This window comes from Copadichromis virginalis, linkage group LG10 (genome assembly GCF_057382275.1).
Source record: "Copadichromis virginalis isolate Kocher_CV1m ecotype Utaka linkage group LG10, C_Virginalis_male_GT1.1, whole genome shotgun sequence".
NCBI classification, from domain to species: Eukaryota; Metazoa; Chordata; class Actinopteri; order Cichliformes; family Cichlidae; genus Copadichromis; species Copadichromis virginalis.
Window position 1 is genome coordinate 14071872 of NC_140627.1, and position 12915 is coordinate 14084786.

The 12915-nt window shown below is 40.1% G+C and overlaps 1 protein-coding gene and 1 long non-coding RNA gene across 2 annotated transcripts in view; one reads left to right on the forward strand and one right to left on the reverse strand.

Annotated features, from left to right (window-relative positions):
• Positions 1-392: 392 nt before the first annotated feature.
• atf5a (activating transcription factor 5a) lies at positions 393-5332 on the reverse strand. Its single transcript, XM_085470015.1, has 4 exons — positions 5104-5332; positions 3927-4175; positions 2401-3589; positions 393-2314 (listed from the first exon to the last, which is right to left on the reverse strand). The coding sequence occupies exons 2-4, from the start codon at positions 4066-4068 to the stop codon at positions 2128-2130; spliced, it is 1518 nt and encodes a 505-aa protein (XP_085326141.1). The 5' UTR covers positions 4069-4175; positions 5104-5332; the 3' UTR covers positions 393-2127.
• Positions 5333-5364: 32 nt separating this feature from the next.
• The window catches only part of LOC146700022 (uncharacterized), a 31012-nt gene continuing 23461 nt past the window's right edge, over positions 5365-12915 (forward strand). The window contains exon 1 of the long non-coding RNA XR_014922502.1: positions 5365-5501. This is a non-coding gene — a long non-coding RNA (uncharacterized LOC146700022). The remainder of the gene's footprint in view (positions 5502-12915) is intronic.

The window sequence follows — 12915 nt, forward strand, 5'->3', positions numbered from 1 at the left end:
AGAAAACAACGAAGCCGAATTTCCGAGGACTGGACGTCGAAAGCGTTTTTATGTGGTTTTATGTTAAATGTTGTATCGACTAAACTAGAAGAGATCGATACCCATGAAAGTTTTCAGTCCTCTCTGTATAACCGTCTGTCAGCTGTCTGCTCAGCGGGGCAGGGTGAGAAAAGAAGCGCTTGTCAGTGTCTGTCGGGCCCTGACCGGGCTTTACTTTGATTTCCCTTAAATAAAAATAAAAATAAAATGAAAACCCCGCGGATTTATTAAATCCAAAAACCAAGCACTTATTTTCACGCTCAGGCCGCAGATTGTACTTCGGATAACGCAGACAAAAAATAAAAATAAATCCCAGTAAAAGCACCAAAAAGAAAAAGCACAGCGGGCCAAGTTGATGATACACTTTATTTTTTTTTAAAAGCAAAAAGATTGACATCAGACGAAGTTAATTTGTATCTATGATAAAATTGCGTTAAAAACACAACGCGCTAAATGTGCTGTTAGTACACACTTTTGGTTTAACCATCGGGATTGATAGTGCACCGCAGGGGGCTAAAAAAAAAAAAAAAGAAGCACCAATTAAACCCCATAAATAATTACGATAGTTTCGCTGTTATATTCAAGATTGTCTTAAAATAAATATGCATAGAAAAACAACTATCCTTGGTATAAGCATGGAGCAAATGACAGTAACAATGATTATTTGCTTATATGAAAAAAAGAATTGAGACCTCTTACACCAAAGCTAAAGCTGCAAAAGCTTTAAGAAACAACAAAATTAGGATTTTTTTCCCCAATAATTTTATAGAAAGAAAAGGTTAACACACTCCACTCCCTGAACATACAAAAGTTGTTACAAATTAGTGCAGATCAGCCAGAGGCCTATAAAACTTATTGCTTTAACAAGCAGTTTAGAGAGAGAATTATTTCTGAAACCCTAAATTTTCTATTCCAGAGAGTACATTTATGCAAAGGCATGCAGAGCAAGGCTGTTAGAATGATACTAGTTACAATATTTGTACACATTTGGAAATAAAGAAAAAAACAACAGTTTTATATGAGGAAACCCTGCAAGCTTCAAGTCTGTAATCTCCTCCCATGATTATCTACTGATGTTTGTAGAACTGGCGGATTAATATGTATCCTGAGCTGCAAAACAGATTGTACATTTTGCAAAATGCGAGGGAAGAATATCTTACTGCCACCACATGATAAAATGTTACACATTTAAAAATAATATGAAAAAAAAACAGTTTTGGTCACAGAATGCATAATGCCGACATTATTTGAAGCCATTGCTAAAAGAAAGATAGCAAAGGTTATATTTGTTACATTTAAAGGGATGAAAATTAAACAAATGTAAATACAGAAGACAAAGTAATGTTTCCAACAAAGCTGGCTAAAATACTCTAAACATACAAATAAAATAATTCTGTTATTGACTGAAATAAACTGGAAGCAAATCAAATGTTTTACAGAAAAACAAACAACAAAATACACAATAAAGTTTCACGACTCTTTTGTACGTTAGCCGCTCTTTCTGCAATTGTAAAAGTCAAAGGATATTCAAGGTCAGTTCTAATAATTTTAGTATTAATGCCAATTAGTTTTTGCTGTTGCATAAACGCAGTTGATTTGAAATATTTGTCCACACTGAAATATCAACACCCAATAACGTGATCCAGCGACTGAGCATGAAAATAATTAAAAAAGAAAGAAAAAAAAAACCCTCAAACAAACATGAGTTTCTATTGCTGACATCAATTTTAACGTAAGGCTATTACAAATATAAAACCTGCATAATGAGTTACATTACTTCTGAAATTACCTTATTTCAATAGTAGATTCACGAAGTGCGAGAGCTATCGAAAATGATTGTCATCTTAAAGCATTGCTATGCCACAGTGCCGGCTCAAGTGATTCGAGTACGAAAGCGATGGAAGAATTGGATAGTGTTGATTTAAAATGTAAAAAAGATTTCATATTAGCAAAGCATGCTTTTAACCCCTCGCTACAGAAAAAAAAAGAAAAAAAATTAACATTTGATTCAGGACAAACTTAAAGACAGAAAGAGCTGCTGATTCTCCCTGTTACGCTCTCTCTAAGTGTACTCGCAGAAGCTTGGTGTTACGCTGTTGTGTCCTGCTTAAGCCTTTGGCTACGGGCCTTGTAAACTTCAATCAGCAGGTCTTTAACGTACTGGATTTCACGTTCTACGGACTCTGCTTTGTCCCGGAGCTCCCGGTTCCTCCCTTCAAGGCAGTGCAGTTGTTCCTCCAAAGAATCGAGCTCCGCCCTTTTTCGCTGGCGATACCTGCATCGACCAAAAACGAAGACTCTGTGAAAATGTAAACTCGTGAAACTTTGATAACATTGACATTTCATCGAGAAGAATCTCACCTGTGAGCGGCAGTTTTGTTCTGATCTCTTTTCTTTTGTTTGCGCTCCCCGCCTTCACCTGGAATGATGTCCACTTCGTATTTCATTGCACAGTGGTCTTCCTTCAGCCGACATGCTTGTCTGTGCCCCGAAGATTCCAGGTTCAAACTATCCCTAGCCATTAAAAGACACTCTGGGCCCTGATCCTCAAGGAAATTACAGTGTAGATCATGCTGAGCTATCTGTAGACTCTCTGTTTTCACCTGCTCGTTGATGTTGCCCAAGAAGCTATGGTAGGCCTCAGACTGTGATGTTGTTGGAAGATAACAACCTTCGCTGCTCTCGGCTTTCCAAGAAACGGTGGCTTTTGTCACCTCCACACTAGTTTTGATACTGTTCAGCACATCACTGTTACCAGCACCTCCACTGACTTCCCTCATGCTATACATCAACAGATCCTCTTTCTTATGGGGGACCTCCAGTGATCCACCAAAGCCAAATCCACCACCAACAATCTTCCCACCACCTATCACATCTTGAGTGAAACAGCAATTTTTCTCTTCTTTTGGTATAACAGCACATCGTCTGAGCTCAACCGCACTACCCAAGCAGTAGCTTTTCCCTACCAACTGGTCGTCCTCTACACAGCCATAATTACCTGTAAGGGTCACAGCTGAGTTACCTGAGTTACTTCCTTTGGAACTCAACAAACTGCTGTCACAGCCTTCGCTGAACCTCGAACCATCAGGAACTCTTTTCCTACCACACCCACTGGGTCGACTGCAGCTATATGGGGCGTGTCTTGGAATTTTGGAGCGCCCAATGGGCCCGCCACAGATGCTGAGCAAGTCCAGTTCTCCGGTTGCCAAGGTAACAAGAAGTGGGCTGGATTCCGATTGGTTGGATGTAGCGTATGATGCGTATGGCAGCTGAGTGAATGGCGGAGGACCCGCAGGCAGTGGACCCCTGTCGCATTTTCCCAGCCTCGGCCCTTTCTCGGGCAGTGGCTCAGACAGGAAGTAGTCCTCTAGTTGGGCGAGTTCCTCTTGCAGCAGAGAGGTCATGACCTCCAAGTCAGAGGGCACCTGGATATCATTCTGAAGGGGTGAAGGGGGAAGGGAGGCATTAGTAGAGGAGGGAGGGGAAGGAGGGTTTGGGAGGTACGAGGAGAAATCCACTTCTTCCGTCATCCAGTCAGTGTTACCATCACCTATTGAGGAGGGGGGAAAAATTGCATCGGTTACAAGATGTTTGTCGGAAGGAAATAATGCTGCTAAAAAAAATTAAATAAAAAAATAACGTTCATGCAAAAAAAAAAAAAAAAATCCATCAGTGCACGAAGCAGTTTCCCAAAATAACAATCAGATTTATAATAATAATAATAAAGGCAAATCAGATTGGGGGGTTTTGCCGATAAAGTTGCAGCGTTTTAATATAACAGACGTAGCTAGTTTATTACTTACTGCTCAAGAAGGACGAATGTGCTGCAGTGCCGAGCCCACCTGAAATGAGGAAAAATATAAAAAAGCGTACACGCTGCAACTCACCAATTAAGTGCTGACTCTCCTCTGACACCTCCCCCCTGCACCCCTGTGATTGGCTGTGGTTAGCCTGTGGGTGAGAGAGAGCGAGGGGGTCTGCCGGGCAGACACGAAGAGTCTTCCAAACAGGCGCTGATGTTGCCATCATTTTGTCTGTTGGTGCTTTGATTCAGTCCAAGTCCAAGCATATGCTGAGAGCAAGCAGGGTCTGAGAGATGGGCCACAGTGAGCAGGTCTGGGTGAGCATAATGAAACCTAGAGGGTAAGCAGAAAGAAAAAAAGGGGGATCAGATATATCTGAGAAAGATACGGCGTACTCAGTCGACTAATGGGGATCATCAGATGGGATTCTGTCTGTGCTGCCCTCTGCAAGTTTCTCTGCATGGTTTTAATGAGAGGCAACAAAGAAAAAATCACTTTCTGGTCCTCACTTAATTCATTTTCACACAAATACACTTTTTCATCTTTTAAACAAAAAGGCTTTACAGTAAATACCAAATACTGAAAAGCAGAAAAGTACATTATTCCCAAAACCAAGCCTCAGATGTGACACAGTGGGTGATAGAAAAGTGGGAGCAGTGTCCTGTGGGCTTTAATCTGGCTCAAAGCAAAATTAACCTGACGTCCTCAAAACACGTGGGACCCAGTGACGCTGTCAAGGGCCCAACTGTTGACAAGAAGCACCACAAGAGCTACCTCTACTCTGTAGGTGAGCTGCCCTGCTGGTCAAAGAGGATGAATGCTGATGAGCTGCTTCCAATCGCATGTTCCTTTTAAAATTAATTACCAATTCTTTTTTTTAATCACTTAAACAGATTGGACTCGATTACAGCAATGAGAGCTAAATTAAACATTGAAAGATTAAACGCTGGAAGTGACAGACGTGATGTATCTCCAGTTAGTGCACAGACTGAAGGCAATACATTTAGAGTAGAGGAAAAATCAATAAAAATCAAACTAAAACTGACCACAAAGCAACCACAATCAGTCAAACTCCATGAGTGATCGTAGTTTAAAAATAAAAAATAAAAAAGAAGAAAAAAGATGTTTGAATTTGTCAAAAAGGTTCATTTAAAGCGACGAAACCAAACAAGATGTAGCCACTTTACACCAAAATGATAACAACAACAACAGCAACAACAAAACAGCTCTATGTACAGCCAGTAGAGAGACTTTCACTTACTCCATTCTTGCAGAAAAAATTGTAGAGCACTTGGGGGTGCGTTGCTAAAGCAAAGCACGACGACTTTTCGGGTCCAACAACTTAACAAAAGATTAAAGAGCCATATTTCAGCTCGGAATATCCTAGACAAGGCAAACAGAGAGAGGTGCTGCTTTGTTGTGGTCGACCTGTAAACTGAGGAGCCGCTTAATTGTGACAAAGCATCACTTCATTCACACCTAGCAACCGACTGCGTCACCGGGGTAAACCAGGCTCCTCCGCGCGTGCAGATCCCTCCGCCCCCTCCCTCCGCGGCTCACCCAAGGACGTCCCACACTCTCGCTGCCCACACTTTTATAAAAGTATTGAGCTACTTTTTTGTTGTTGTTTCTGTAAAAGTAACACAGCTGCTCATTCAGGTGAGTAATGCTATTATTTATAGTAATAAATATATAGATAATAAATATACTAATAAAAAAGAAAATACTAAATTCAAACTGTGCAATTCAAGATACAAGTAACAACTGGTTTAAAAAGGGAATCTGAAAAGTAGCCTTTTAGCTAGACATTGTGCTAGTTTTTAAGCTCTAAAGGGTATAACCTCGTCTTTAAATTAAATAACGAAGTGAGAGGATTTGGTTTACGCGAACGCGATCTGTCGAGAAAACTACAGCTCAGACACTGTACTTTACAATAAGGCGTGCCGCTGTTTTGCTTAAAGCGCTATATGGCTCATAACACACTTTGTTGTTTAGAAGAAGTCTGTTGCATCTCCGTTGCATCAGTGGTCCACGAACAGTACCATTGGCTGCACGGGCTCAGACTGTCGTTCTGTGATTGGCTCAAAACGGCTACTTCTGAAATATGATTGGTCGGTGGTAGGCAAGGCAAAGCACCACCGTGTTGTCATCTTTCTCTCTCCCTCTGTCTGCAGTGCAGACTGTGCACATGTTTCATGTCAACAAACCGGGCGTGGAGGTCGGTGCTGCAGTTTTTGAAAGCAGAGAATATCGTTGACACTTTGTGATACAGTTTAAACAAACTCAGACACTGATACAGCATTCAGCTTGTAATGACTTAATCTGGCCGATTATGTCGCGATAACTAATGAACATGCAGCATATATCATTTATTACATAATTTAAATTAGAAAGTACTTAGAATTACATAATTGCTAGTCACCGTTGTGGATGTAATGTCTCTGTTTTATTCGTTTATTTTAATTTAGCTTGCAACTACTCTATTGTGATTATGTCTCATTTCACTTTTATTTTGTTGACTTGTTCATTTGTCTACCCAAAGCTTCCCAGGTGCAAAATTACACTAAGTCAGTGAATAATGGAAGATAAATTATTCATCCCTTGTGGTTGGCTGTCAGCCTAATACACTTTGCGAATCCTTATTTTTGTGACTAATTTGGTGAGACACAGCTGGTGGAACTAAATGAAGTTACTGGTAATGACTGTCAATTACATTTATGTTAGGAATAAAGCTTTGTTTTCCTCCTTTCAGCAAATCCCGAAGCTGAGCAAGTGTGCTGTTCTCCTGTTGCTATAGTAATAGCGGACACTGCCCCCTATTTTAGACTTGTTGTCTGGTTGCTGTTGCCATGGGATTTGCATCTCTCTCTTTTTCCCTTTCTCTCTCTCTCTCTCTCTCTCTCCCCCTACTGTTTTCCTTTTACCTCACATTTGTTTTGGCACTCCTAACAACCCAGCCATTCTCCATCCTATTTGCTGAGTTGCATTTCTGTTACTCTATCATTTTACCAAAACCAACAGGTTTATTTCCAGCTTTGCTGAATTAATAAATTGATTTGGCACTATGATTTAGCCTCTAATAGATTTGTCCACAGAGAAGCATGTCTGTGCATTGAGTGAACATCTGAAAGTCGAATCGATCGCACAGAATCACATTATCCAGGATGGCTCCAGGGGAAGTTGTTTTCACACCAAGTGAAACATGTTCTTTGAAAAAGACCAGATGAAATTGAATTTGAGTGAAATGTCCCAAGTCTAATATACGCTGTCCGTCTGTGTCGATCTGATGCCTTTAAAAGGATGGCCCTGTTACAGCGGCGCTATTCAGCAAAACGCCCACCATGTGGTTGTTACCATAGGAGTGGAGCTCTGAGAGATTTGTAGAAAGGCAGCCTGATGCAATCGAGATAAATGTGGTCGTAATGGAGACCAGATTGAGATACTAGTAGCTGGTGAAGTTGGCAGGTCTCCCGGGAAAATCGCTGACTGCTCTCTCTGTCTGTGTTAATTGGTCCACTGAGGGATTCCTGTTTGCGCATCATGAGAGAAATCTAAGGTGCTCCTTATGACAGCATGGCTGGATTTCCCTGCAGTCTCCACTATTAAGTACAGTTTCCTCTGTCATTATTTAGGAAGACATGTAAAATGTGTTATTTGCGCAGCAAAACACCTTCATGTCTCCCCCTCCTTCCTCTGGAAAATCTTAACAACCTCAGTATCCATTTGCAAAAACTGGAATAGATCAACTTTCCGACTTGTTAAAACAACACAGGAAAACGAGCCAAAGTAAACAACTCTGGATCAAACTAGACTTCAGATACTCTTGAAATATTTATTGTCGGTTTTTCTATAGCGGGAGTTGGAAGTCCATCACTCGATACCCAAATTCATTGTCTGAATATTGTGGATGAGCAGAGAAGTCAGAAAAGTCAATGCTGCATGCCAAGTGCATGTATGGCACGTTAGTAAGGGTTACACCATCATTTCATCATCATCTCTCTCAGAATTTATTGTCCTCAACTTTTGCCCCTCTTTGAACATACGAAGAAAACATGGAATTCAGTTATGACTTGTGAATGGAAGCCTCTCAGAGGGGATTTGTGGACGTTTCTGTGTGTGTTCAGCCTGCTGATCACTTGAATTTGTTTTTCGGTTTGCCGTGAAAACATGTAATCAAGTCTCAGGAAAGTGACAAGCATAGTATAATTTTTCATTCACGGATGTTTAAAGCAACTTCATTTGCATTCAGCTGTGACAGATAGGAACCAGTCAGTCATAGGGTTCTGTTTATTTGCTATTCCTCAAGGACTTCGTGGTATATTAGAGGTGTTTGATGTAAAGAACTCACTACAGCATCTGCTTTGTCTTCCTGTGGGATCTCACAGCTTTTAGTAGATCACTCATACCTAACTCCAACTTCTGAAAGCATGTTGAATGAAGCCGTGCGTGGCATACAGTGTAAGGTCTGTAAAAGAAAACAGTGCTACAATAACAGCAGGACAACAAAGAAAGTAAACGAATTGTTGCATATCACAGCTTTTTATTCATACTTATTGTCCGTGCATCACTTGTGTTCTCCAGAATTTCAGCTCTTTAAGCAAATGGGTCCCAAGTGGTTCCTCTGTGTCATTTACAGCACTCAGGCTGTGTGATGCTGCGCTGCAGAAACATTTAAAACCCCTGAGGCTCAGCGTCTGTCACCTATGAGTTTTACACAGCCGATAACCATCCAGGCCATATGCTTCGTGCTCATGAAAAAACTTAAACTGTTCACTCATCAGAGCTTAAGTTAACTCGTGCTGAACTTTGAATTCTAATTGTTAGTTTGGTAAGGCATGTTAACACTAGTTTACAATGTTATCTTCCATTGTTTGACTGTTTGTCATGGGGTCTCTGCTTTCTGCAAAGTCACTTTATTTAACAGTATATTTGCAAGCAAACAGTCCTTTACTTTGATGTGGAGCATAAGACAAAGTGTTAAGTGTTAAGCAACATAAAGACAAAAGAAATGCATCCACTCACTGACCACTTTATTAGATGCACTTTACTAGTTGGAACCCCCATTTTTTAAAATTCTTTGTTTCGATTCAACAAGGTGCTGCAAACATATTGACATGACAGCATCACACAGTTTAGCAGTTTTAAGGCTGCACAACCACGATGTTATTCTTCACGTCCCAAAGACGCTCTACTGAACTGAGATCTGGTGGCTGTGAAGGCCATTTGCATACAGTGAACTCATTTTCATGTCCAAGAAACCAGTTTGAGGTTATTTGACATTTTTCATGATATTTTTTCCCCATTCAAAGCATCCATCAGAAGATGCGTATGCTGTGGTCCCAAAAGAATGGCTATGGTCAGCAGCAATACTCTAGTAAGCTGTCGAGTTTAACTCATGCTTACTTGGTACTAAGTTGTCCAAAGTGTGCTTTTACCTCATTACAACACTACAGGCAGCCTAAACTGTTGAAACAGGACATAATGGATCCATGCTAACACATTGTCTACACCAAATTATGACCCTACCCTCTAAATGTGGCAGCAGAAATTACGACTCCTCAGAACAGGCAACACATTTCCAATCTGCTGTTGTCTGATTTTGTCAAAATCCAAATTGTAGCTTCAGTTTTCTGACTGACATCTTTTGCGGTCCCATTTGCTTCAAGGTTTGGCACGTTCATTCAGAGATATTCCTCTGCATATCTCAGTTGTAATAAGTGGTTATTTGAGTGATTCTTGTCTTTCTATTAGCTTGAAGCAGTCAGATTGTGCTCCTCTGCCTTCTTGCTTCAACCAGCCATTTTTACCCAGAGAACTGAGGCTCACTGCATGTTTTCTCTTTTTCAGATGATTCTCTGTAAACCCTAGAGATGGTTAGAGAGATGTTGGAAAATTCCAGTAAATCAGCAGTTTCTGAAATGCTGATACCAGCCCATCAGGCATCAATAATCATACCATGGTCAAAGTCACCTAAATCACATTTTTTCCTCATTGTGATAGTCAGCTGGAACTTCAGCAGGTCGTCTCGGTCATCTCGACATGCCTAAATGCATTGATTTGCATGTAATTGGCTGGTTAAATATGTGGGTTAACATTTAGTTGAGCAAATGAACCTTTAAAGAAAAACAAGTGACCAGCGAGTTTAATTCTGCATCTAAAAATCGGAGCAGCAGCATATTTAATTTATGTCATGTTCCAGGTATGTGCTGATATTTTCCTGTTGATGAAGAGTGATGTAATAGCTTGACTTTCTAAAAAGAATTTTTTTCATACCTGCAATAGCACTAAAGAGCCTGTTTTAAGGTAGTGAAAATACTACTAGAGGTGCAGAACATTTCAAATTAAATTGAATTATTCTTGAAACACCGCTACATTGTATCCAACTTAAACCTGTCAGCTGACCTTAATACGGGAAGTCATGTCACGCAAAGTTTAACTTATTCAGTTTTTCTTACTCACTGCTTAATGGTCATTTTCATCAGTAATATTTCTAAACATTGTTAAAAGTGGTTATGATGCTGATATTTTTTTGGCATATAATTTAACCGTAACTGTTACAACATGACCAGTTTTTATGGTTTCTTCATTCTGTTTCTACAGTTTCTTCAGTTTTTTCTATTTTTTTCTGCTTTTCTTCATACGATTCTTTCACATCATTATATATCACTTCCTTCTCTTTCTTTTTTTTCACCTTATGCATGTCTTTATTCCTTTATTGTACTTTGTCACATTTGGCTTGTAACTCCTGATTTTTCCTCAGCATTTCATGAAGTGCACGCTTTTTATGTGTTTCCATCATCACTTCTCTTTATGCATGTCACCATTTCTCAGAACCTAAACTGTATATCGGTCCATATTTTCTCCAGGTGTTCCTTCTCCTCCTCTGTTTCAGTGTTTTTGTCTTTTGCTTTGTTATAAAATACTCACAGTTCTGTATTTTTCCTCTCGGAGTCTTGGAGAATACTCTGCATTTCTCTCTGTGTTTCTTCCTGTTGTTCCCTCTCTTTCTTTTTTCTGCATTTCAGTGTTACTTTGTAGTGCTTCATCAAACATTACTTGCAACCCTTCTTCTTTTTTTCCCCATGTCTTGGAGCTTACACTGCAGTATTCAGTGTATTTCCTCCTGTTGTTCCTTCTCTTTGTGCATTTCTGTATTCTTTGCAGTGCATTTTTTCAAGCTCCCTCTCTCACCCGCTCCCTTTTTACTGTCTGAGTGTGTCGATTCACTTTTCCCGTTGAGCTTGGCTGGCACACCTGTTTTCAATCAGGAGTTACCTGTGCATAAAAGAACCAGCTCTTCATCAACTCATCACGAGCTTGTTACAGCATGCAGTACAATAGCTAGTCTAGCTCTAGGAAGTCTTGTTGACTATTTTCTCCATCTGCTTTGGATCCCCTCTGGTATTCTCGTCTGCATTCCCTTGTTCAGGGGAACAAACAGTCTCTGTGAAAAGAAAACCTGTCTGCAAGAAAACTCACTTGTGGACACTCGCCTACCTGCCCACTCAAACCTCTTATGTAATAAAACTAGTGAGGCTGGTACCTCTCTCAATGCTTGCTTATGGGTCCAAAAACCTTACCAGTTATGACAGTTATGATAAACGGAACCAAAATCTGTGTCCGTTATGGTGGGAGACGTGTAATGTCTGTTAAATAGGGAAATTCTGATTGAAAGTTGTGGCCACTGTTTTAAAGGAGGGAATGTGGATGGGACTAGATGACCTTCAGCAAATATTTCCTTTAGGGCCTCTGTGGTGTCTCCGAAGTGCAGACACATGACTCATCAGACTAGGCAAGTTTTTTATTTTTATTTTTTTTAACTTCTGTTGTCCAATTTTGATGAGCCTGTGTGAACTAAAGCTTCACTTTCCAGTTCTTAGCTGACAGAAGTGGCACATAGCGTGGTCTTATGCTGCTCAAACCCATCTGCCTAATTAGTGGTTATTTAAGATACCGTTGCCTAGGGCTGTTCGATATAACGATATATATCGGATGACGACATAAAGACGTCTATCGTTTCATTTTACGCTATCGTTTGTTTCGTGGTGTCGCAAAATAAACTGTTTACGGCAATATTTTTTCATCGTTTTGATGGTCACTGTAGTGGCTATATTAATTTCTTAAAGTTTTCTCTTTCTCTTATATTTTATATAACCACACTACAGACGGACAAGCGCCTGTTTTTATGCGTTGTCGTTAGCAACAAGACGGTAACACCATAGCGTGTCCGCTTGTTTATGTTCCACACAAACCTTTCACAATAAAGCTCAAGATCCTGTTGAGACTTTTCAAAATAACTTGAATCACGTGAAAGAGCAGATTATTTACGGATGAGAAGTAAAAAAAACAGCCGCCAGGTGCTAAAAAATAAACCTTAGACTTAAACGTTAGAACAGGCTTTTCCCCGCAGCACGCCGTGTAATAAATACTCACTCAATACTCAAAATGTGTAGTTTCATGCATCTGTTAAAACACTCGACTCCAGCTACATGACGCGCACCTGGAAACACTTCACGCAAGTCGAGCTGCCCGAGATTCACAGAATTTACAGAAAATGTTACATTTGTGTGATTTATATCGTTATCGGGACGATGGAATTCTTATATCGGGATATGAGATTTTGGTCATATCGCACAGCCCTACCGTTGCCTTCCTTTCAGATTGAAGCAACCTGGCTATTTTCCTCTGACATCACCTTTCTTCCTCATTCTGATGCTCACTTTAAACTTAAAGCTCTCATGACCATGTCTAAAAGTTTTAATGGATTTAGATGTTGCCATGTGATTGGTTCATCAGATATGTGGGTTAGCAAGCAATTGAAAAGGGTTACCTATGGGTGAATATACAGTTCCTTTTATATCTCAGATTATCAAAAAATCAATGCACATGTAAAGTGTGATTTTATTTAGTTATCAGAACACAAAGAATTATTACCCCACAGTGGGGGTGCCGTTGTGATGTGTCTCTGTTTTTGTTGTCCTCATTAGGTCAACATTGGCGCGTTTCCCCTCTGGATATTTTTTACACATTGTGCTGTGCGTACTGTGAAATCTGGAGAGAGAGAAAAAAACAA

What these genes read in the sequence shown, in the direction of transcription:
- atf5a (XM_085470015.1), bottom strand. Translation starts at nt 4,068, where the DNA reads ATGATGGCAACATCAGCGCCTGTTTGGAAGACTCTTCGTGTCTGCCCG. An exon ending in GGAGAGTCAGCACTTAATTG is followed by an intron (nt 3,590 to 3,926) that starts GTGAGTTGCAGC and finishes CCTCCTCAATAG; the next exon opens with GTGATGGTAACACTGACTGG. An exon ending in AACAAAACTGCCGCTCACAG is followed by an intron (nt 2,315 to 2,400) that starts GTGAGATTCTTC and finishes TGGTCGATGCAG; the next exon opens with GTATCGCCAGCGAAAAAGGG.